Source organism: Giraffa tippelskirchi, chromosome 3 (assembly GCF_054371585.1).
Source record: "Giraffa tippelskirchi isolate mGirTip1 chromosome 3, T2T-mGirTip1v1.2.pri, whole genome shotgun sequence".
NCBI classification, from domain to species: Eukaryota; Metazoa; Chordata; class Mammalia; order Artiodactyla; family Giraffidae; genus Giraffa; species Giraffa tippelskirchi.
Window position 1 is genome coordinate 689,671 of NC_137277.1, and position 25,369 is coordinate 715,039.

General features: G+C 55.0%; 1 protein-coding gene and 1 long non-coding RNA gene across 4 annotated transcripts in view; one reads left to right on the top strand and one right to left on the bottom strand.

Moving 5' to 3' along the window:
• Positions 1 to 25,369, bottom strand: part of PRKCA (protein kinase C alpha) — a 289,903-nt gene that overhangs the window by 46,192 nt on the left and 218,342 nt on the right. For 2 of the 3 annotated variants that reach the window (XM_081580772.1, XM_081580771.1), the window contains exons 6-8: positions 8,825 to 8,981; positions 7,586 to 7,720; positions 7,245 to 7,341 (exon numbers count right to left, since the gene is read on the bottom strand). In XM_081580772.1, coding sequence (XP_081436898.1) covers positions 7,245 to 7,341; positions 7,586 to 7,720; positions 8,825 to 8,981 — 389 coding nt within the window. Of the gene's footprint in view, positions 1 to 4,827; positions 4,846 to 7,244; positions 7,342 to 7,585; positions 7,721 to 8,824; positions 8,982 to 25,369 lie in introns of all 3 variants that reach the window. The other variant, XM_081580774.1, reaches the window with a different exon arrangement.
• Positions 242 to 7,988, top strand: LOC145542271 (uncharacterized). Its single transcript, XR_014079734.1, has 4 exons — positions 242 to 490; positions 6,196 to 6,393; positions 6,676 to 6,768; positions 7,163 to 7,988. It is a non-coding gene; the product is annotated as an uncharacterized LOC145542271 (long non-coding RNA).

Consider the following 25,369-nt stretch of genomic DNA (forward strand, 5'->3'; position numbering starts at 1 on the left):
CGAGGTGTGCGCCTAGACCACAGTGACCTGGGCCCGGAGGTGTGATCAGAAACACACAGACAGAAACGAAGGAGAACGCGCCCTCCGTTTAAGACGCGCTCCTCCCGCCCGCGCTGCCGTCCAGACTGGCCTGGACCCGTCTGGAATCACTCCCGCGGGGCGCCGCTGTCTCCCAGGTGGAATCCTAACGGCACCTGCTCAGAAACCGGGAGGGCGGGTGTGCGCTGGGTCACACGTGCGCGTGTCCTCGCTGGGCACCCTGGCCGTTTGGACAGGGCACACCGCGCATCCCTCAGAGCAGGGGCGTGGCGGGGGCTCAGGCGTGGAGGGCACAGGAACCGGGGTGACGGCTCCTGTAGAGGGCACGGCGGAAGGACAGGGCGGAGGACGCACCGCCTCTACGAGGTGGACACGACACCCGGGGGACGGGGAGGGAGAGAGCCGCGAGGTGAAGAAGAGGAGGGCCCGGCGCCCGGGGGCAGCACCGCGAGTGAGTGGGCGGGGACACAGACGGGGCGGAGGGAGACGGGGCGGAGAGGGTCACGGGCACAGACGGGGCGGGGGGGGGAGACGGGGGGAGGGGGTCACGGGCACAGACGGGGCGGGGGGGAGACGGGGGAGGGGGTCACGGGCACAGGCGGGGCGGAGGGAGACGGGGGGAGGGGGTCACGGGCACAGACGGGTGGGGGGGAGACGGGGGGCACAGACGGGGCGGAGAGGGTCACGGGCACAGACTGGGCGGGGCGGAGGGAGACGGGGGTAGGGGGTCACGGGCACAGGCGGGGCGGGGGAGGGGGACGGGGGGAGGGGGTCACGGGCACAGAAGGGGCGGGGGAGGGGGTCACGGGCACAGACGCGGCGGGAAAGGGGGGACGGGGGGAGGGGGTCACAGGCACAGACGGGGCGGGGTCTCCTGCATTGGCAGGCAGATTCTTTACCACTGGAGCCACCTGGAAAGCCCTAATAGCCAGTTACCAGTCGCTTTATACACAGATGGCTGCTATCTGTAAACGAAAATAAAACCAAACCCACTCACCACCAAAACTGTGTGTAACAAGATGTACTTGGTGATGATTCAGAAGGCTCTTCAAGACACAAACCTGTTGAGCAGCTGGTTAGCCGAGCTCCAGCTGACCAAACGCCCCATAACCAGTGCTTCTGTTCACCTCGAACTTCTCCCAAAAATAACCCATCATGATTGGGTAACTTGACTTTTTCAAGTACTCAGTTCAGTTCAGTCACTCAGTCACGTCCAACTCTTTGCGACGCCATGAACTGCAGCACACCAGGCCTCCCTGTCCATCACCAACTCTTGGAGTCCACCCAAACTCATGTCCATCGAGTCTGTGATGCCGTCCAGCCATCTCATCCTCTGTCATCCCCTTCTCCTCCTGCCCCCAATCCTTCCCAGCATCAGGGTCTTTTCCAATGAGTCAGCTCTTCGCATCAGGTGGCCGAAGTATTGGAGTTTCAGCTTCAACATCAGACCTTCCAATGAACACCCAGGACTGATCTCCTTTAGGATGAACTGGTTGGATCTCCTTGCAGTTCAATGGACTCTCAAGAGTCTTCTCCAACACCACAGTTCAAAAGCATCAGTTCTTCGGCGCTCAGCTTTCTTTATAGTCCAACTCTCACATCCATACATGACTACTGGAAAAACCACAGCCTTGACTAGATGGACCTTTGCTGGCAAAGTAATGTCTCTGCTTTTTAATATGCTGTCTAGGTTGGTCATAACTTTTCTTCCAAGGAGTAAGCGTCTTTTAATTTCAGGCCTGCAGTCAGCATCTGCAGTGATTTTGGAGCCTCCAGAAATAAAGTCAGCCACTGTTTCCACTGTTTCCCCATCTACTTGCCATGACATGATGGGACCGGATGCCATAATCTTAGTTTTCTGAATGTTGAGCTTTAAGCCAACTTTTTCACTCTCCTCTTTCACTTTCATCAAGAGGCTCTTTAGTTCTTCACTTCCTGCCATAAGGGTGGTGTCGTCTGCATATCTGAGGTTATTGATATTTCTCACGGCAATTTTGATTCCAGCTTGTGTTTCTTCCAGTCCAGCGTTTCTCATGATGTACTCTGCATATAAGTTAAGTAAGCAGGGTGACAACATACAGTCTTGACGTACTCCTTTTCCTATTTGGATACTAGTGTGAGCAGAACAAGTGAGACCATCTTAACAGAGAATTCTATGCAGGCAGCCATGAGATTAATTCTTCAAGTTCACACAGAGTGGTGGTGGGGGGTGGTCAGCTGCTTGGAGAAAATGTGAGGGGGCTGCTTTTCTGAGCCTGAAGTCCACAACCTGTAAGAGTTACAACAGCCCTGTTCCTGAGCGGAGAGGAGAGCAGAAATGAAAGGACGACGCTTTGTTCTCAGAAGGCTTTGCCCACTAAGACAGGACCCTGGGCAGTGTGTGAATTTCACATCACTCCGACAGGTCTGGGCTGACTGTCTTCCACTACATCTTATAATTATGGCCCTGTACATCTGTAATTTGGAGAAGGCAATGGCACCCCACTCCAGTACTCTTGCCTGGAAAATCCCATGGATGGAGGAACCTGGTAGGCTACAGTCCATGGGGTCGCTAAGAGTCGGACACGACTGAGCGACTTCATTTTCACTTTTCCCTTTCATGCACTGGAGAAGGAAATGGCAACCCACTCCAGTATTCTTGCCTGGAGAATCCCAGGGACGGCAGAGCCTGGTGGGCTGCTGTCTATGGGGTCGCACAGAGTCGGACACGACTGAAGCGACTTAGCAGCACATCTGTAATTACAGATCTCCTTATAGTCATTCTCAAAACAGGCCATTTTATTCCAATCCTCAAAAGCTCTATTTTAGACTAGAGATCTTAATCCACATCCAGGTTGAAGGGAACAAGAGAGACAAAACTGTCCTTACGGAGATCCTGGTGTTGGAATAACCACGGAGGAAATGGCAGACCGAGTCTCCTGCACCCTCCTGACACAGCAGCACGTCTCTGCCTGAGCCCTCGAGGCACCGGGGTCTCCAGATTGGCTGAGATGCCTTGGGACAAACGTGGCATGGCTTTAGAAGGGTCCTACCTCCCACCTCCACCTGGAGTAGGAGGCGAAAATCCCCCAGCAGAGAAGCTTCTATAGTGTTGCCATGCAGTCACTGGGCAGTTCTTCTTAGACTTAAATGGACCCAGAAAGAACTCTAAGCTGTTTCAAGCTTGGATATAACAAAACAGCCAAAATTCCTTAAAAAAGAAAAAATCAAAGGAACGGCTTATGCAGTGACTCAGCCAGTTCCAGAGTCCGGAGGGAACCCGGCTGGACCACAGCCCGGGTCGAGGTGGGGGTCGGGAGGACGCGCACCCCTGCTCAAGGTGGACAAGGACAGTGTAGGAGCCCAAACGTCAGCGAGCTGGTTTTCAGTGACCCGCCGAAGGCACACCAGCTCTGAACTCGCTGAGCTCCTGGTCAGAGGCTCTGCAGCCACATCTGTTGGTTTGACGCCCGGGGAAGGGGCACAACCGAGGCCCAGGTCTTCAGTGGAAAGGAGGCCTCATCCGTGGAAACAAAAGCCATCACCGGAAGCGGGGCCAAGCCCCAAGCTCCTGGCCACAGGCTCCTGGGCCCCGTCCTGGGCCTGCTGGGCATGCTGCAGCCCCCAGGGCCCGCGGCCTCCCCCGCCATGTCACGCCTCCTCAGCAGCAAGGCAGGGTCGGCATCCCGAGGGCCAAAGAACCGCACCGTGGCCAGGGTCAGCCTGCCCGCCTGGGTCAGCTGCAGGGTCGGGGCTGGGAGGAGGCCTGCTCGCCCCCCGTGAGGTCAGGATGTTACCGCACGGTGGGGAGTCAGCGGCAGGTTCCCACCCCTGTTCCTGCTCACGCTGTCCTTGGGAGCCAGGGTCCCGTCTGAAGTCTTCTTTTAAAAAGAAATTTTATTTATTTTTGTCTGTGCTGGGTCTTTGCTTGAGAACTTTCTCTGGTTCCAGCGAGCGGGGGCTGCTCCCAGCTGTGGGTGGGCTTCTCCCGGGGGAGGCTTCTCCAGCTGCAGGGCACAGGCTCGAGGGCTCAGCTGCTCCGTGGCATGTGGGATGCTCCCGGGCCAGGGATTGAACCCGGGTCCCCCGCATTGGCAGGCGGGTTCTTAGCCACTGGGCCACCAGGCGAGCCCCTGTTTGAAGCCTCTATCCCCACAGCTGGTACTTGGCATCGAGGAGACGCAGCATTCACCAGCTGGAAATTTCCGGAATTCCCCCTTTCTGGGAAAGGAGCTGGTCCATCTCCAGGTGTGACCACGCTCATCGTGTGAGTCGGTTTGTTCGCCCAAGTGCCCGAGGCGCCTGGCTGCGTAAGCAGACGGAGACCCTGGGCTGCAGAGCAGACTCGGCCCTGACAGCTCCCCTCCTCGGCACCCTCCCTGGATGTGGGCAAGTGACTGGGAGACATGGCTGCCTCATGGGGTCTGAAGTTTAGATTCACAGCAGGACCTGAGGGTCTTCTCTGGAGGCACGTGGACGTGACACATGCACAGGTGTGCCCAGCAAGGGAGCACAGGGAACACGGGCCGGTTCAGAGGGCTGGAGGGTGATGCAAGGTTGGGGGGTTGGCAAGCCTGAGACACAGGCGAGGGTCTTTACCAGGCGGCACAGGCCAGCTCTGAGACGGGTGCGGACCGTGGCTTTACCAGGCGGCACAGGCCAGCTCTGAGACGGGTGCAGACCGTGGCTTTACCAGGAGGCACAGGCCAGCTCTGAGACGGGTGCGGACCGTGGCACGCTCCTGAAAACATGCCGCCGTACGGTCACATGAATGCATGCACGCCCCCCACCACAGGCCAGCTCTGAGACGGGTGCAGACCGGGCACGCTCCTGAAAACATGCCGCCGTACGGTCACATGAATGCATGCACGCCCCCCGCCCAGAATATTAGAAATTCTGGGCAGCGTCCTTCAGAGGCTGCCCTGGAGTCTGGTCTGCTGCGGAGCAGTGTTAATCCCTGTGACGATGCTCAAACGGAGGTGAGAAAATGATTTCCAACACCGAACCCCACCCCATTTCAATTTAAGGCTCTGCCTCTAAGAGCTGACATACAAAGATGAAAACAAAATCTCCTTTCACTGATGTGCGTTTTATAGATTTACCCCACCCTTAACATCACACAGTTCAGAAAGTAATTAAGGAAGCCATTTACTGGGAAAAAAGCCGAGTCCATATCGAGGCACATAGATTTTCTGTTTTGTGTCCAAAAGGTCATCTGAAAGCACTCAGGTTTCCATGGTAACACGGCCTGAGCAAACCAACACACAGCTGCCCTCTGTCCGGGGGTCTCCAATGAACCATTTTTTTTTTCCCATCTGAAGAATATCCTGAATTAGCTAAAGTCTTCAAAGACAATGGAGGCTTTTGGAGAATCCAATTTCAACAACAGTAAACAGAAGAATGCCCGCTTTCTTTCCACAGACAACCTAGCAACTGAGTCTCAAGCGCAGTGATTTAAACGTCTTAACTCTCATCATAACTGGAGCACATCCTGTTAATCAGTAACAAGGATAATCTCAAAACGTTTCCCTAGGATAAATAAAAGCCGATACACCTGTGATCCTCAGGCATTTGCAGTCTCTGGGGTCATCCTGCAAGTGGTGTGTGGACCTCTACTACGGACCCGCAGAGCATCCTCCGGTCCCAGTCTCCCACGCTCCTGAGGGCATCCAGGCCCTGCCCTCGAGTGTCTGCCGTCAGCAGCCTCTTAACCAAATGTCCGTGATCAGTTGGACCATAAAGAAGGCTGAACTCAGAAGAATTGATGCTTTTGAACTGTGGCATTGGAGAAGACTCTTGAGAGTCCCTTGGACTGCAAGGAGATCTAACCAGTCCATCCTAAAGGAGATCAGTCCTGAATATTCACTGGAAGGACTGATGCTGAAGCTAAAGCTGCAATACTTTGGCCACCTGATGTGAAGAGCTGATTCACTGGAGGCCCTGATGCTGGGAAAGACTGAGGGTGGGAGGAGAAGGGGATGACAGAGGATGAGATGGTTGGATGGCATCACCGACTCGATGGACACGAGTTTGAGTAAACTCCGGGAGTTGGTGATGGACAGGGAGGCCTGGTGTGCTGCGGTCCACGGGGTCGCAAAGAGTAGGACATGACTGAGTAACCGAACAACAACATTAGTGACAAGGCCCGTGAACATTTTTGTGTCTTCCATCCTTCAGAACCCATTCTAACTGGCAGGTATGACCCGTACGCTTCTTTGGGATGGAATATATTTGGGAGGAGAAACCACAGCAGGAGGAGGGACCCCAGGGTGCCGACCGTGCAGGGTCTCTGTGCCCGCATGTGCGCGCATCTGAATTCCTTTAGGGCTTGGGAATTGCCCGAGGAAGGGGAAGCTTCACAAGGCAATGAATCAGGTACGTGTGTGAATGCTCGGTCACTCAGTTGTGTCCGACTCTTTGCGACCCCAGGGACTGTAGCCCGCCAGGCTCCTCTGTCCACGGGACTCTCCAGGCAAGAATACTGGAGTGGGCTGCCATGCCCTCCTCCAGGGGATCTTCCTGACCCAGGGGTTGAACCCGAGTCTCCTGCACTGCAGGTGGACTCTTTACCATCTGAGCCCCCAGGGGAGCCCCCGTGAGCCTGGTCCAGAGACACAACCAGTTACTACACAGGTCCTTCGAACAACCAACACACAGGTGATTGGAGAAATGGCAAGAAATGGAAAGCTGTGACTTGGAGAGTAAGGCAGGTGCTTGGAGCAGAAACTGCATTAAGAGCTGAGACGTCAGGTGAGGAGAGAGAAGCAGGGGTGAAGAGGGGAGGAGGAGGGAAGTGAGGGAGGAAGAGGTGACACCTCTGGGGCAGAGGCGGGTCCGCCCCCGGCTGGGGAGAAAGAGCTCCCCTTCCTAGAGACCTGCAGAGAAAAGGAAGATGCTGGCCCGCCAGGCACACTCGCACGGCCTCCCGGGCTGAGGCCCAGAGGACTCTGCCGCCTGCAGAAGCCTAGGACCTGCTCATCTCCCCACTGATGCCGACCCCCTCCCTACAGGCAGGGCTGTTTCCAGTCTCCATTCTCTAAGGATAATAGCCAGTGTCAACAGCCTGCAAAGCAAGGTGATGACGCAACATTTATGCCTTTAGATAAGGAAAAAGGTTCACATTTAAATGACTTTTGACTTCCAGCCCAGTGACCACAAAAATCTGGCCCTTCCTGGAGTGAAACTTTCTGAACAGGAAGATGGCTCACTCACGCCGCTGGTCTCACCTCGAATTTCTGCCTGAGCTCCACGTTGCCTTCCTCGTCGCCTTCCGGGATGGGCACGTTGTAGTACTCACCCTCCTCCTGGTTCAGCAGCTTGTACCTTCAGAGACACACGCAGAGGAGGGTGAGACCGTGCTGGTACCTCCAGGTGCAACGCCACCCCCACCCCCAGGCTCCAGTCCAGCTGGTTCTGAAATGCATTCACTGGGGAGCCAGTACCCAGGAAACTTCACACTCAATGGTCACTCTGGACTTAAGCCAGCTCGTCTCCTGAATCTCTAAAAGCGCTAATGTTTTCAGACAATTAACTTTTGGCTCACACAGACACACTCAGCCTTCCTCACCATCCGCTGGCTGGCATCTTCATCAGCTCCGAGACTCCAAAGGAAAGGGACCCCATGAAGTCGTTCCGTGTGGTTCGATCCCAGTCCCAGATCTCCACGGACAGTCGCCGGTCTTTATCAGAAGGTTTTAATTTGCTGTGAAAGAACACATACACGGATACAGGGTTATCTTTACTGTGGTTGAAGGGACAATACCACAGGCTCAAGATCTGAACCTGACATTAAAAAAATAGTATATTCAATTCTCTTCCTGTGGTTCTCCATCGTCAACAAAGTGGCAGCCCCTCGGCAACCAAAGCTCTAGACAAGGGGTTAGCAAACCATGAGCCATGGTCAAGTCAGGCCCACTGCTTGTGTGTGTAAATAAAGTTTTATTGAAACAGTCATGGCCGTTTGTCTGGACACATTTGGCTATGGCAGCTCTGAATCTAGAATAGTACCTGCAACAGAGACTGGATGACCCTTCAGGTCTAAACCATTTACTGTCCAGCCCTTCCCAGAGCAAAGCTGGACAGCCTCCGATCTACACCCTAGACAGCTGCGTCTGGGTCTGCACAGGTGCTGTGTCTGGGTCTGCACAGGCGCTACGTCTGGGTCTGCACAGGCAAGCTGCTTCCTGCAAGCAGCTTCCTTCAAGCTGCTTCCCGCCTTCTCATGCGCAGAGGGGCCCCTGGCTTGTGCTCAGCCGCACTCAGAGCTTTCTCGCTCGTGACTTACTCAGGCCTCCACTCCCCAGTCTTTCCTCCCTTCTTTCCCCCCACCCATGTCTGTCTCCAAAACCTTTCCACTTCTTTCAGGCCCACATTAAATGTCACCTTCTCCAGGAAGTCTTCCCTGCTTAGATGTAAAGATAATCTTCCCATTTCAGTGGCAACATTGGTTTCGGTGGTTACTCACTTATTCCGTGTTTTAAAACCTCTTGTTTAAACTCTTACCTACAGCCTCCTCGAACCACCCCCCAAAAAACCGAAGTCCACCAAGAGGACTTGATCTTACATCTGTAACGTGAGAGAATTTTTTGTACAGGAGTTACTGATGGTAACTTGGGGTATTGTGTATAAGTCTTGGTAAACTGAGTTTCTATCCATCAACCAAGGGTGACCACAGCTGCGTCTCTAGCAGCCGTAAGAGAAGAGCTTAGGGATGAACCGATGTTTAAAGATGTTTATAATAAGCCCAGCTCATCACTGCTCATAATGTGAAGGAGGAAATACATCAGCAAGAGGGGATTCAACTCACAACGTGAAGGACTCGTTCCACTGGGGGTTCAGCGTGGAGCGGATGGTTTTGGTTTTTTGTTTGCTCTCGTTCTTGGGGTCAGGAATAAGCTTCAGCTTCACATAAGGATCTGAAAGCCCATTTGGATCCATAGGGATTAGGTTTTTTGCGTCTCGTACTGTGAAGAGAGAAGAAGAAAGATCCAAGGTTACAAAGGAGAACAGACCCACGCTGCTGAGCATCCTGCATCAGGACCCAGCCAATCAAGAGACGTCACGATGGTGTTGAAGCGGGGGGAGGAGCCTCTGGCCCTCATCACGAGAGAAGCTGCCCGCTGCCACTGCCCAGCACGGGCAGTGGGCACAGGGGCCCGGTGGTCAAGCCTGGAGACAGCACTGGCCTGGTGTCCAGCAGCATCAGTGACACTGGGGTTGCCGCCCAAACCTGGGGAAGCAGAATCTGCATCCTAACCCCCTCCCCACCACCACCCCCAGCCAGGAGAGCCGGTCCACCTCCCGCCTAAGCAGCCAGCAGACTAGCCCACACACGGCGGCACTTGAACCCCTACAAGAAGTCGTCTCCTTCCTCTGCAGAGGCTGGTGGCTTCTAAGCTGCCGTGGATTCGAATTGCATGGGAGGGGGCTGACTCGGGGAAAGACTCAGAAGCCTTTCCCAAGGCCCCGGGTGACCCGCATGCCCCTTCTGGACGGAGAAGCAAATGTAAACTAAAGTGGAGAAAAGGCCGCGTCGCCCACAGAGGGGCAGCTCAGCGGTGCAGCTGACGGAGGCTCGTGCAGCGGGAGGGCTGACGCCAACACCTGTCAGTCACCCATCGGTCTGACGAGAAGGGACCGCAGCCACATCCACCAGCAGCTGGGGCCTTCCTCACCTCCCTGGCGTGGCTGAAGGCTCCGGGGCCCCTAATCAGCCGGACGCCACGGGGACACATCTACCCGGGGCCAGACTCTCAGCCCAGCAGCTCTCAGAGCGCGGCCCCTGGACGGCGGCCTCAGCATCACCGACAGAGTCAGAACTGGGCGGAGGTGGGGGGCAAGTGACCTGTCGCCCAAGCTTCTGGGTAGTTCTGTGGGGAAGCTGGCAAGATCCACTGCTCCAGCCCATCCGTACGACTGCCAGCTTAGTCTGATTGTCAAATGAGGAATTTAGAAGAATTTCAGCCGGCGGTGCTAGTGTGGGCAGTGGGCGGTGGGGGAGGGGGGCAGGTGAAAGGGGCTAAAGACTCTGGGTGTTTGGGTAGAGCCCTGAGGGCAGCGGGCACAGACGAGCACTGCTCGGGCGCCTGGGGACCCGCCAAGGGCTGGCCCTCTCCTTGTCCGGAAGCCTTGGCACGGGAAGGTGATGGTGCACCAGTGTTCATGGGTCCGAGGGGCGGCGGGCCGGCTCAGGGTGACCAGCCACAGAGCAGCCGCCCGCGTGTTCCTCATACACTACTGACTCCCTCCAAGGGCTTTCCCATAAAATAGTACCTAACCTCACCCAGCCGGGAGCAGACAGGACAGAAGCAGGCCGGGCTCGGCCGCCCTGCAGACCCGCTTCCCAGACGGGCCTCCACCCTGTAACCCCAGGCGCTGGGCACTGCAGGTCACCAGCTGCTGCCTCTTCCTCTAGATCAGCCAGCAGGTGTGTATTCCCAGCGGCACAGGACGGCTGGGAGAAGGAAATGAAGTCATGTACATACACTGCCTCCTGCCGCTGGCGGCTTGGAAACAGCAGAGAAGAGAAGACAGCAGGGCGTGCGCATGCACGACGCCCCGGACGCAGCCTCAGCCTCATCCCGCCACCCGAGCTTCACGGTCTTGGGAGACAGGAGGTGTCCAGGGGCCCTGACCACCGGAGAAGTGCGACCCAGGTTTTTAAGCACAACGCGGAAGGTCTACTCTCCTAAAACAGCAAGCTGAGTATCACAAGACATGACAGACGTGGGCTTAAAAACGAAGCTCTCCCGTGGAGAGCGGGAGGGGCCGAAGGGCTCACTCCCCCGACAGAGAGATGTGAGTCAGGCGGGCTCGGGGTGCGATTCTAAAACCATTCAGTGGTTGGCGTGTCCTGGTTGCCAAGTGGTCTCTACGGCAGGGCCCCTGGGACCAGCTGACATCGGCCTAAGAAGCAACAGGCTGGTGCCTGGACCCCATGAGATGACATGTCACCAAGACTCCGGCCGAGAACATCCGGTGCTCCTGACCCAGGAGGCTACGGGCGCTGCGCCCACGCACACGCAGGAGCGATGCTTTCTGTGCAGACGCTGATTCTAGGACAAACGGCCCCGGGAAAACACAGGGAGAGGAGACAGCTGCCGTGGGTGTACCGCGACCTGGGTAACTGTGCTCGAAGGCAGAGATTTTTTAAGATCACAAAAACAAACCCTGGAACAAGGGTAAATGACATTCAACAAACGAACATGATGCGCATCCAAACGGTGTTTGGTTCCCCCACGATAACGCGTGAAATATCCCCCGTGTGCACCACCAGAGCCTTGTGGGTGGGTGGGCTGTGTTTTCACTTTATTTTCTTTTTTTTAGCCCAAGAAGCATCCACTAGTCTCATGCTGGAAAAACACAGTGAATGCAGTGAGAGGCGAGGTTTGGTCCATAAGATGTTGAGGCCAAATGAAGGCCCGCTGGTGAGGCAGGCTCCTCCAACCGCCCCCGCTCCCCTAGTGAGTGAGGTGCGGAGAAAAACGTCCTGCCTTGGAGGCGGGGAGGGATGACCTCCAGCTTTCCCTGCTCCCACCATCAGGATGCAGGGGTCCTCATCTTGTGGGTCCAGCAGGATCAGCTTCCCATGGCTGCTGGGACACGTGACTACAAACTCGGTGGCTTAAAATAACAGAGATTTATTCTCACAGGTCTGGAGGCCAATGTCAGTATCACTGGGACAAAATCAAGGTGTTGGAAAATCTGCTGTACAGTATAGGGAACTCTGCTCAATGCCGTGTGCCAGCCTGGATGGGAGGGGAGTTTGGGGGAGAAGGGATGCACGTATATGGATGGCTGAGTCCCTGCACTGTGCATCTGAAACTATCACGTTGTTAATCGGTTATACCCCAGTACAGAATGAATTTGGTGTTAAAAAAATAAAAATAAAATTGAAAAAAAACTCAAGGTGCTGGCAAGACCACGTTCTGGCCGGAGGCTCCAGGGAAGAACCCGCCCCTGCGTCTCGCAGCCTCTGGTGGCCCCGCCGGGCTGGCGGCCACATCGCCCCAGCCTCTACTCAGCCCCCAGGCCGCCTCCCCTGTGTGTCAGACCCCCCACCACACCTCCGTCACCAGGACGCCTGTGACAGGACTGAGGGTCCACCTGGTGTTAACCCCGAACGCCCGCCCTCCTCCGGGTTCTTCCCTTCAGCACCTCAGCCAAGACCCTCGGGTCAAACAAGAAGACTCTCAGAGCTCCCGGGGCTCGGCCCTCAGCGCCACCAGTGGGCCTCCCCGCCGTGTCCCCGAGGCCTGTCCCCGCTGCTCCGTGAGCCCCTCTGACGATGCTGCAAGAGCAGGAGCCGCGTCCTGGGGCAGGCTTCTGCTCCAGGAGCCAGGACTCCCGCAAACACAGCTGGGGGCCGGGACACAGGCTGCCTCCGGAACAGGAGGGTTCACCCAGCGTCCCTGGCACAAGATGCTGCGGGGGCAGCCAAGCTGTCTAGCAGCGGGCGCGGCGCCCCAGTGGTGGGGGCGGTTCTGAGTCGAGCCTCTCCAGCCATCAGAGAGACGAGCCCTGGCCAGCGTGGGGGTCCCAGGAGGGGTGGACGGGCGAGCTTGGGCCCGGGATGGGTCAGAACCAGCCAGGCCCCAGGCCCGCGGGTGGCTCAGAAGGTCACCCCGGAGGCAGGGCCTGGGTGGCCTCGACTGGCACCAGGGACGGGTACAGAGGGCAAAGCACCCGGGTGCCCTCCCAGCTCACAGGGGTCACACTGCCGGGCGACATGGCCCCTGAGGGCACTCTGGGCAGGGTCTTCCTTCTCTAAGCCACGAGCTCCTAGAGCACAGGCCTACTGTTTTTATGACAATCTTTGGGCGCCTGCGGGCCCCGGGCTGTGTGCCTGCAGAGCCCAGACCTCAAGGACAGAGGAGCCTTCCTTTCTCCATGCCCTCAGGACCAGCGTCCATGCAGGAGGGAGTGTCCCCCTACGGGTGGGCAGGGGTCTAGGGCGGGCCCCGTGATGGGCAGTGAGGACCGGCCAGGGCAGCTCCTAGACGGGAGGCCTCTGAGGGGAGGGCTGCCCACTGGGCCCCCAGTTCTCCATGAGCGTGTGGGCACCCCGAGGGGCCAAGCTCGATCTGGCGGAAGGAGCGATGGAGCCAGAGGGGGTGGGGAGCCGAGGACGGGGACTCAGGGCCGGTCACCAGCACAGCTGACCAAGGAGACGCTAAGTCACATCACTGTGACTTTAGAACAGAGAGGCTTTCTGTAGCTTGAGTGACATCGTATCTTGGAGGCTCCCAACCTAGAAACGAGGGCGACGGCCCGTGTGCTCCGCTGCTGAGACCTCCTGTCTCGGTTCTGGGGACGCTCCACGCTCAGACTCACACACACCCAGGGGATGGCGGGCTGGCCCCAACGGGCCGATTGCTGAGCATGTCAAACGGCGTACTCGGTACTCGCCTGGCCCCTGACGCTCAGCCCCCACCAGGAAGCCCCTGCCCTGCTGCCGAGTGTGGCTCATGACACAAGCTTGGGAGCTGCATCCTGACCCCCGAGCCTCACGCCCCTCCACCTGGGCCCCCAGGTTCACCCTGCCCCGTCCTTGGCCAGCAGGGACCTGCCCCTTCCCCATCCTTCCCAGGGCTGCAGCCTGGACCTCGGCGCCAGACCCATGGTCTCCAGCCTCCCCTCCCTGCCCGCCTGGCCCACTGGAGCTTCAAGTCTAGAGATTTGGGGCAACCTGAGAGCTGGGGCAGCTCCAGGCCCCACCTGGTGGGGCGTCTCCCCGCACCTGGTCCATGGCCTGAGAGAGACCCGGAGATTTTCTGGGCTGAGAAGCTACAGCCGACTGGAGAGCGGGCGAACACCACGCCTCCGGGTGCAGTTCATGAAGTGTCCATTTGGAGGGACTGTCGGACAAGAAAAAGCATTACAGGCCTTCTCGATGGAGGATAAAGTCGGGTCCAAAGCAGGCGGCACGTTTTAGAAAATGTTAACTGCTTGGAAGGAAGGGTCACTGAGCCCCCAGAGGTTTAAAGGACATGACACAGCCCCAGCTTTTAGGGGAAACAAGCCGGAAAGGACCCCTCTCACTTGGGGAATGGAAGTCCCATACAGAGCTTCTCTGGATTTTGGGAATAAAATATTAAGGTGGCATTGGCCACAAGGAGCGATTTTTGACTGGGTAATGATGCACCATGACTCTGAGAACACCCTGGGCCCCTGGTGCTATCTCTCTGCTCCATCTGATCTGATGACATGTGTTGTCTGCTGACACCGTCTATGTTGAAACCTCCAGAATTTTGGATTTGATCTCCTCCATGTCCTGTGGCTCAGTGGTAAAAGAACCCGCCTGCAATGCAGGAGCCGCAGGAGACCCGAGTTGGATCTCTGGGTTGGAAAGATCCCCTGGAGGAGGAAATGGCAACCCACTCCAGAATCCTTGCCTGGAGAACCCTGTGCACAGCGGATCCTGGTGGGCTACACTCCATAGGGTTGCAAAGGGTTGGACACGACTGAAGCCACTTGGTCACACACACGTGAAGAAAATGTGACCAAACATTTCATCACCTTTGCTTCCTTTATGGCCAAAGACAAAGGTGAGGAAAATACGCTGCAGGAAGTCCACCTGCTCAGCCCTCCCCACCCCACTCCAGATCCAGGACCGCACCACCTCCCCCCAGGACCTATTCACTGAACGTTCTGTCTCACTGGTGAAGCCCACACTTGGATGATAAGAATGTAATTTCTGTCCCAGGAAACCCAGTGCCATCCGCAGACCAGAAAAAACCCAAGTCAGCAACTATCACCGAATTCCCATAAACTAATAAAAGAGAACTTAGAAGAATTTGGCCTGAGATGAGAAAAAGCAGCTTTTGGTCCTTGGACAAGAATCATAAATATTTCACTACTTTTTCTCTTCCAGTTAGTGGAAAATAATAATTTCTATTAAAGTTCTGTAACCTTAAAGTTGCAAGAGGAAATGGAATCTGGTTGTTGGAGAAATAATATTTTCCAGGTTATGGGAGCCCAAATGATTCTGTATAAACAACAAGAAGCTGTTAAGAAAGACTTCTTTTTCTTATTATGAGAGGAGTGGATATACTCATCATTCAAATACTAAAATACATAAAAGTATTAAGAAGAAAAGGAAAATCACCTATGCTTCTGCTATAAGAGAACCGCTGTTGGCATGGTGCAATTACCGCCAGACTCTTGGCTCTGCATTGATCTGCACTGAGATATTTATTTTTGTAGAGTTCATGTCTAGGAACAGAGGGGTCTTCTGTTTGTTTTGTTTTGGGTTTTTAATTTTTTTTGGCCACACCACACGGCTTACAGGATCTTAGTTCCCTGACCAGGGATTGAACCTGGGCCCTCAGCAGTGAAATCACCGAGTCCTAACTGCTGGACCACCAGGTACTTCCCTAAGAACACAGTTTAGGAACCCGCCTTTATAACACAACAAGGTATGTTTTGAAAACATTTTAAAAGGCTAACATCCCATTTTCTAGCTATATCATAATCTGTTTTATCAATTCCCTGTTTCAGGCCACCTATGTAGATTAAAATTCTTCCCCTTTGGGTAAATCACATGGCAACGGATCATCTTCACGCATCAACATCCATCTGAATTTCTGTTTTCCCTCAGGATACACATTATTATTAGAAGTGGATCGGAGTGGGTGAAATCGTTCACGACTCTGATGTGCATTGCCAAATTACTCCCCCAGAAGTCATACCAAGGTTTTATGAAGGGTGTGGGGATAAAGCCTAAAAATAGCCCTGTAACCGTGGCCTCCTGACTGTTTTCAGGCTTGACTATTTCGCCTGCTATGTTACCGTCTCTTTTCCCGTGATTTTGTCCTTGTCCAAGTTCCCTCTGGGGCGGCAGAGCGTTTTCCTACCAGGTCGCAAGAGCTCTTCAGATGGGAAGGAACAACAAAGGCCCTTTGTCTCGTGTGCTGCAAACTCCATTTAGATTTCACTCCCCATGCTTCCAGCAGCTCAAGTCTTTATACAGCGAAGTCTGCCAAGCATTTCCTTTTTCACTTCTTCCATTTCTTTTCTATTCAGAAAATCCTTGCCTTTCCTGAGATTAGCCAAATATTCACTTAAGTTTTCTTCAATTATCCTGTCTTTTTTTTTTTTTAATATATTTAACTTTTAAATCCATTGGAAAATTATTTTGGTGTACACTGTGAGGCACGATGCTTATTTTTTTCTTCCAAATGTTTAGACAACTCTCCCAACAACATTCTGAAATGAGCCATCTTTTCTCCATGCTCTGTTGATCAGAGGCCATTTCTCTTGTCATATTCGACTCTGTTAATTCTTGGGACAAGCCTGTACTTTTTTTTTTTTTGCCATGTGGGATCTAGTTCCCTGACCAGGGATTGAACCCGTGCCCCCTGCATTGGGAGCCCAGAGTCGTAACCACTGGGCTGTCAGAGGAGCCCCAGCCTGCACTTTAAACTGTTTGAGATTTCCAACACGTTTTAAAATACAGCCTTGGGCATGCAGGTGCACGGTGTCCTGACTGAGGGCGATTCCTCTTCAGCTGCCCTCTCTCTGTTCACCGGACAAATTTCCTTCCCTTTTTATTCTCGGTGTTCACGGTTACTCAGAGCAACAAGGTGACGGCCCAGAGAGGAGCTCGGTGAGAACAAGAACTTGGTCTGGGGACCCGTCTCCTCGAAAGGAGGGGTCAAGCTTGAGTCACTGGGTTGGGGGCACGGAAGGCAGCCCCCCGCCCTTTCCCCAGCCAGCCCCTCCATCTGATGACTTCTCCTCCATCTGGGCTGAAAATAGACTGAGCTGAGCTGAAAATAACCGAGGAGATTAAATTAAATTAAGTCAGGCCTGGCTCCCAGGCAGCTGCTAATAAAATCATAAGCACCCACATCAGTGTGGCAGAGATGGACGTGTTCACTGCTTCTCTCTCTCTTTTCACCCTGAAGCAGCCGAACCCTCGAGAGACAAGGCCCAGTGAAAGCAGCTTCCTCTCTATCACCTTCACACGAGGCTCTGAGCAGGATGTGCTCTTGCCGGCTCGTCTGGGGGAGCCCCGTGTTCAGCTGGCCTTTGCAGTCTCCCTCATCAGGAATTCGATGCTGAGCATCACCCATGACACCTGCTTGGCCAGCGATGGTCCTGTATCTGCCAGCAGGAGAGGGCCCGGCCATCCACAGGGCCAGTCCCATCACCAGAGGGATGGACGACTCTCCCACACTCCTGGCCCCCAGAAATGGGCTCAAAATGATGCTCTCAGGGATGTGCCCTCTGGGGCTACTGGGGCACTCGTATCAGTATTTGCTCCTGGAACACGACAGCTTTAGGAGACAAAGGCCACATAGTAACAAGCCGTCTCCCCAAGGCTCTTCCATCTGTGCTACCACCGCGGTCTTTAACCTGAGAATACGAAGCCGAAGATAAACATTAGCTAGACTCCCCAGGTCAGGGCTATGAGATTTTCACCTGGCAGAGCCTCTGGTCACCTCCACCACAATTAAAAAAACAAACCAGGACGCTCTCACTACCTTTGGGATCGTTCTCCAACTGAGCCCATCTGTCAACACTTTAGAACTTCCCAAGGCGACCACATGCATCAAGCCTACTTGAGGTTAAATTAATTCCAAAAAAAGGCAAGACTAGGGGCCAAGGACGGAGAAGGCAATGGCACCCCACTCCAGTACTCGTGCCTGGAAAATCCCATGGACAGAGGAGCCTGGGGGGCTGCAGTCCATGGGGTCGCTAAGAGTCGGACACGACTGAGCGACTTCACTTTCACTTTTCCCTTTCATGCACTGGAGAAGGAAATGGCAACCCACTCCAGTATTCTTGCCTGGAGAATCCCAGGGACGGTGGAGCCTCGTGGGCTGCCGTCTATGGGGTCGCACAGAGTCGGACATGACTGAAGCGACTTAGCAGCAGGGGCCAAGGATCTTGGATGAAAAACTTTTAATCCGGCAAAATAACCAAGCTCTTCATACACCACTGAGCCATGGCGCCGCCACCAGCAGCAGCTTGGCACAACAGTCAGGTAGGCGGAGGTTACACGGGCGGGCGGCCAGAGAGGCAGGGCCCTCAGTCCAGAGACCGCAGGACGGGAAGGCTCTGGCCCCCATGGGGCTTTAGCGGGTGGGCCTCTGAGGTCTAGGGCCTCAGGGAGGACCGGGCGAGGGGACCTGCTGTCCGAGGGAAGTCGCCACGGTCTCCACACCAAGCAGGAGACACGTCGTTTTCCTGACCGTGGGGGGCCTGATGGGCTGACTCATGGGGAAAATACACCTTGTTTTTCTTCCCGGGCTGGAGGGGAGCCAGGTGGCTTGGTGTTTCTGGGAGGCATTGTTAGCGCGTCCCCAGCGGTTCGATCTCGCAGCTGGAATTCTTCCTGAAGGCAAAGCTGCGGGGGTGAGAGGGGCAGAGCTGCCAGGACCTAGAGAGCGCCTTGGCCTGCAGACCATGCTGCCAAGAGCCCACAGTGCGGGCAAGGGGGCTTCGTCCGGGCCCCCAGCCCCAAGCACAGGCCTCCACCTTCCTGGGCCACTCGTCCTACACCCTAAGGGGGCCGGTTCAGAGGATCTCCTCTCCACCAGGACCGCGGACACACAGCCCAGAGCGCTGCCCTACGGCTTCCGAGTAAAAGGGGTGATAAACGTGCCGGGTGGCGGGGTTGGACAAACACGGCCGAGTCCAAACATTTTCTTTATCCTTTTGCCTGTTCCTGGAAACCGGCCAGGCTGGGAATATGTTCATTTGTTCCAAAGGGACTTGTGAGTCATGAGCAACATTCATACCGAAGCCTAGACATTGCCTCGGCTCTTCAGTGATTTCATACACAGGCAACAGGGTCCAGGGAAAAGGCCTCAAAGCTGAAGACCCTGTTCTCACCCCATCCCACCCCCGACCACCCTTCTGCATGACCCTGGCTGACGAAGCTACCTGTCGTTCTGCTTGCTCAGCATCACCCCCGTTCCCGCACACACGGACTGCCCTCCAATAAACCGCGCCCGTCACCCAGGGTCCAGGGCGCAGAGGTGGCACTTAACCCAACACGAGCCAAAACACCCTTCCCTGGGCCCCGCGGATTCAGGCCCTTCCCTGGGCCCCGCGGAATCAGGCCCGACGCCGCAGGAGAGACGGAGCTGTCAGAGGCAGACCCAGGGCCGCGCTTCCCGCAGAGCGGAGGAAGCCTAGCTTGCTGCGAAAAAGACAAAAGCAGCAGCCAGAAAAGGACGGGTGAGCGGAGAGCCCGGCCCCGCCTCCAGCGTCCCGGGGCCCCAGCGCGCCCTCGCCCACGAGCTACGCAAGAGACCCAGTTTCTCAGGGGGAACCTCTCCTTTCTAAGAGTGGGTTGAAACTGAGTTTTGTCCTTCACAACCCAAAATCCCACCGAATAGTCCCACTCCCGCTCTAAGCCTTGGTTTTTATAAACATAACATAAAAGGGCTGGCCCACGTCGGTGCCCTTCCAACTCTGCTCCTCAGAGCCTCTGCCTGTGTCATGGAGGGGAAGAGTGGGGCCTCCTCTCCTCTTCCACCCAAGCAGTTCTGTTAGTGGGAACGTCCACCACTGCAAACAAGCCGTCCCTTGAAGGCATCTGCTGCTCAGACTTGGCTGAAATTGTTCTTGTTGTGGTTCAGCTGCTAAGTCGGGTCTAATACTTTGCGACACCATGGACGGCAGCACACCAGGCTTCCCAGGCCTTCACTGTCTCCCTGAGCTTGCTCCAACTCATGTCCATTGAGCTGATGATGCCATCCAGCCATCCCATCCTCTGCTGCCGGCTTCTCCTCCTGCCCTCAACCTTCCTCAGCATCAGGGTCTTTTCCAGTGAGCCAGCTCTTTGCCTCAGATCACTTTTATGATCCTAGAAACGTAAGTTCCTATATCCTTTCTTAATGGAGTGTTACTCGTTTGATGTATGCCGAGGAATTTTTCTTTTTTCAAAAATAAACTGGCATCCAGCTTGAGGTTCTGAGCGTCACCGAGAGTCCCTGTCTCTCGGGGAGGGGGCCGAGAGAGCGTCTGGGGTGGGGCGGGGTGGCAGGAGGCCGTGAGGCTGCACAGGGCTGACGGGAACCGTCAAGCACACGCGCAAGCTCCTGGCTTCTGGGCAGAGGCCTACGCACACGGGCTCCTCTGCGAGTGGTCGCCCAGGCCGCCTATGAGATGTGACGGACAGCCAAAAATGTGCCCCTGTGTCCTGCAGCCCTAGTCCCAGCCCTGGACGTCCACGTGCAGAGAGACTTACCCAAGGGGAAGAGCTGCCAGTGAGCGAGGAGTTTTCCAGAACAAGAAACCGCACCCCACACCCCCGCCCTGGCTGTTCAGCAAAGCCTGCGTTTCCTTCCATGACATCCCTGGCCCAGCGGGTCTAAGCGGGTGAAGCCACACTTCCTCTCCATGACTTTCCCCACATTCAGCGAGCCGCCTCGAAAACTTTTATAGGAAGTTTGCCTTGCATCTGTTCTCGCTTCATTATTCTGGAGGCAAAGAATGCCTGCATTGATTTTAAAAGGGACTCTGACTGTCTTTAATTAACCACAAACCCTGCACTAATTACCCAGGAGAGTGGGTGGTAGCTACAAGCGCTGTTCTTCTCAGGAAGGCAGGTCCCCGGGGGCGATCTGGGTTGGAGCTTCCTGCAGGTGGCCCTGCCCCGCGCTATTCCACAGGGATATTTTAGGACATCCCCAGGAGCCGACTTATCTCAGCCTTCTCAGGAAATGTGCATTCTTTCCAAGCGGAGGGAGGTGCCTGGAAGTTGAGCTGAACACACTCAGGCTTCTCAGCCCCATCTCGATGCCGACATCAGGAACGCCGGCCACTGACTGCAGAGTCCATCAGGACACGTGGGAAAGATGTGGGCTCGTCAGAACGGGTTAATATTGGACCAAAGACGGGATCTGCCGCTTCGAGGTTCTTGGTGGAGCACTCTCACCACCCACTCGCGAAGAGTCACTGACTCAAGAGAGGAGAAGTCTCCACATTTGGGGACATTTCCGGAGGGGAGCCAAATGACTCCTAAGCATGGGGGTTGAAGTTTCCCAACCTTCTGGTGCAGAACCAGAAGGGACACCCTCTGCCGTGTTCCCGCTCCCATCCGGATCCTCGTGACATCTCTGCCCATCAAAGAGTTAAAAGAGCATTTCAGTGGAAGTGATTAAAATGACATCATTTTCAAGCCTCTAAGAGGCTCCTCACTTGGCTAAGGCATTTACTTTCTAGAAGATGATCAAGTTGCTCGCAATAATTTCATGGCAATTAATTTTGTGCTTAAATGATAATCCTATAATTAGAAGCAATTAAAATCCCACACAAGAAGGACCGGCTCAGTCAGTGTCAACGTCCCTGTATGCTAAAGGTGTAGTCTTGAAAGAGGCCCCACAAATAATTTGTGTCTCCTCTTCCTAGGGATGCAGGCGTTCAAAGCCCATCTTTAAAAATGCTTCTTTGTGGCAGGAGTCACTGAAGTCAAAGCGGGAGGAGGGCTGAGGCTCCTACAAAGAACCCTATAAAAGGACTGGAGGTTGTCTCAAGCAGGAGAAAGAAGCCGTGTCACTCTGAGCTTGGAGACCGGGGTGTTTACGACAGAGGCAGACAGTGCCTGAAGGAAATGACGCTGGCCACCCTTGCCCCAGCCTGGCCGTTGTGCTGCCCACGAGCACCCCGAGTGCTCCGCGGGGAGAGCTGGGTTTGAGTCACTGCCCAGAGAGCCCTGCAGGAGTAAGAGTCCATAGCAAGCCCCCGCCAGCCGGCGTACACTGGACGGTCAGCTCTGCCAGCGTGGGAGGTCAGGATGAGGACCACGGTGGGGCTGTTCACAATGACGCGTCTCTTGGAGAAGATGCGACCTCTTCTTGGTGGACGTATGTTTCTCTGAAGGATCCCAGAAGTCAGGTGGCTTTATGAAATAGGCTAAAATGGGATCCCTTTCATGCGATTCAGACGGAAGGCTAAGACGGGAAGACTTGCTTAGATTTGGGACGCAGGAGTACAGTGTAAAGCTGAGTCCTTTCTGGGACTTCCCTGCTGGTTCGGAGTAAAGAAGCCGTCTTCCAACGCAGGGGCTGTGGTTGGGAACTAAGCTCTCTTGGCCCGCGGGGCAGCTAAGGCCACAACCAGAGAAGCCTGTGCACCACAGCGGAGACCCAGCACGGCCAGAGAAGAGCAGAGTCGTTTTTCTCAGTGCTGTGCCCACTGGACCCTTCCATCATCATCATCACTTACTCAACACATCTCAGGCACAAATTCAAGGCCCTGGGAACAGGAGAGAAGATGCCATCTCTGACCTCAAAGGGCTAATGGTCTGGCGGGGAGAGATGAGCACGTAAATATTAATAAACACACAACCATGTGGCAGATGGTGTCAAGGGCGAGAGGAGAAAGCGGCCCATCTTAGGCAGAGCATGAAACGCTCGGAGGGGCTTCACAGAGGCAACTGCACTGAGTTGAATGACGCTCCCGATGGAGCGGGGTGAGCAGCCCGTACCTGTCTGTGCTCAGTCCTGGAACTCTCTGTGACCCTGTGGACTGTAGCCCGCCAGGCCCCCCTGTCCATGGGATTCTCCAGACAAGAATACTGGAGTGGGTTGCCATTTCCTTCCCAGTCCAGGGATCCAACTCACGTCTCTAGAGTCCCCTGCATTGGCAGGCGGGTTCTTTATGACTGAGCCACCTGGAACAGCCCTTGAACAGCACAACAGAGGTGAGCGGGTGGAACCGGCATGCCCCTGGGGAAGGGCACACAGCTCTTCTTCGCAATGAGAACTGAGGGTCAGGGGTGGAGGGGGCGGAAGGGACACGCCTGGGGAGGCGAGCCAGCAGCTACTGACGGGGTCACACAGGCACGGGCAGCCGGGACTAGGGATGTCCAGTCAGGGACGAACACAGAGGAAAGGGGTCCACTGAAAAGCCAGCGGCCGTCTCCTGAGAGCACACACGTCTGAACTGGGCACCCTGAGAGCATCTCCGGGACACGCAGGCCTGAGATGCTTTCAGCTTCAAGGTCGTTCCCGTCTGCCTTCGCAGAGCAGCGCCTGGACGTCAAGCACTGGCCAAGCCCGAGGTGGGTTCTTCCAAGACTGAGACTCACTCGAGAACACTTCAGCATCCTCTCCACCAACATGAAAACTGATTAAGTTCGTCCTCGATGCTAAAACCATCGGTGAAAGGCTGCTGGTCTCCAAACACAACACCCAGGTGCCTTATTAATCGCAAATGTTGAAAGTTACTTAAAGTAGAGGGATCTGATGGAAACACGGCAACTGGGTGATCAAAGGTATTAACAGCATCACTGATGACGGTCAATCTGGACGTACCTGAATAAGCAGCTACCTGAGCCTGCCCTCCCAGCCCAAACCAAAGGACCAGCCACATGAGCTCTGTCCTGAGCTGCATTTAATCCCACAACCAAGCTTTTATTGAATAGAAATGACCTCCAACTAATGCCTTTTCCTTTCAGCAAGAGGCTGGGTGCAGCTCCTCCCTGCTGGCAGCCCCAGACAGGCAGTCACACTCCACAGGCCTTCTGGCCGGCCGCTGTGGAAAGCTCCAGCACAGAGCTTCCAGGCGACGGGTGGGCCACCCGCCCACCCCCTCCCCCGGCACCCACAAAGGAACTCGAGGGTCACCGTGAACCTCGGGATCACCCCTGGAGCTCAGGGGAGGAGACTGATGTTCTGTCCTTGTGAAAAAACGAGCCACCTGGACTTTAAACGTTCCTGTTTGAGAAAGAAGTATTTAACTCGGAGCTCTTGCTCCATGATGCCTAAGACCTGTGCACGCTAAACGGTAGTGACTATAGCCCTAACCCCATGACAACAGAAAGGAATCTCCCTCGAGGCCGAGCACACTGGCATCCCTGACACCCGGGACGGGGCCGAGCCCCGCACACCCGCAGCCAGTCACGTCCCGTCATGCGGCGGCCCCTCCCACCGGTCCTCCCGCGCCACCAGCGCGGCCTCTGGGAAGCCACCCGCCGCTCCCTGGGAGTGAGCGAGGGGCCGCCCCCCAAAGGCCTCTGTGCTTACAGGCACTTGCCTGTCGTTCCTTTCCTTGTCTCAATGCCCCCCAAGACCACACAGCCCACGAAAAGCTCTACGTCTTCCTCATCTCAGCATCCCCGGGGGCCTGGCAGACAGCCTGACGCAGGGCTCATAAATGGATGGCAAACGGTCGAATCAAAGAGTGATTACGATGCAAAGCTGAGTCTCACTGCCCTGGCTCTGCCCCAGCTGTGGTATTAAAAGGTGGAAGGACACATAGCATGTACAGGATGTTATTATTTAAATCAAAAACCTGATGGCAGGTCCCGACACAGCTCTAGAAGGTTCTCAGAGGATGCAACCTCACAGCCACCAGGAGCCTCACATCCTCACACCCGCAGGAAGTTCTCCCCCTCCCCCTGGAGCCCGATTAGAACCCCCATCTCCACGTGGAACTAACAAACGAAGCATCTGAGAAAATCAGACTCTTCCACAGACAGTCTATTCAGGGAGATGTGTTCCTAAAACAGCTGTAAAGCCTACAATGCTTTTTCCATTTATTTACAACATTAAATTGAAAATTCGTTCCCATGAGGGAAATTTTTTTTTCTTTACCACTCCTCCAAACCAAATAAAAAGCACACAGGAATGTAGGAAACCTATTAAAATCACATATTAAAAGAAAAAAAGGACACTGTTCAGATAACATCGCGCCATTGCCCAAAGGCAAGAAGTAAAAATACACTAGGAAGTGGACGCCTTTCCCATAAATACTGCACCAACCTCGAAAGGACCCTGATCTCTTATTTCCAAAGGGCAATTTCCATCCCAGTAGTCCCTTGGGAGTTTCTGTTTTACTTTGGGAATTATTTTCGAACTGGGTGACTCTGCACAGGTCAGATGGAAATGGAGTTAATCTAACAATTAACACGAGTGCTTATGGTTTACGCACCTGGCCCAGGAAATCACCTGTCTGCACTGTAAGCCTGGCTCGTTACGGGTCACCGTTCACATCTGTGTTCTCGCTGTGTGTGTGTTCTGCGTGCAGGCTCAGTCGTGCCCGACTCTGTGCGACCCCATGAACCGCAGCGCACCAGGCTTCCCTGTCCTTTACCATCTCCCAAAGTTTGCTCAAACTCATGTCCATTGAGTCAGTGATGCCATCCAACCATCTCGTCCTCTGTCGCCCCCTTCTCTTCCTGCCCTCAATCTTTCCCAGCATCAGGGTCTTTTCCCAGTGAGTCAGTTCTTCACATCAGGTGGCCAAAGAACTGGAGCTTCAGCTTCAGCATCAGTCCTTCCAACGAATATTCAGGGTTGGCTTCCTTTAGGATGGACTGGTTTGATCTCCTTGCTGTCCAGGGCACTCTCGAGAGTCTTCTCCAAAACTACAGTTCAAATGCATCAATTCT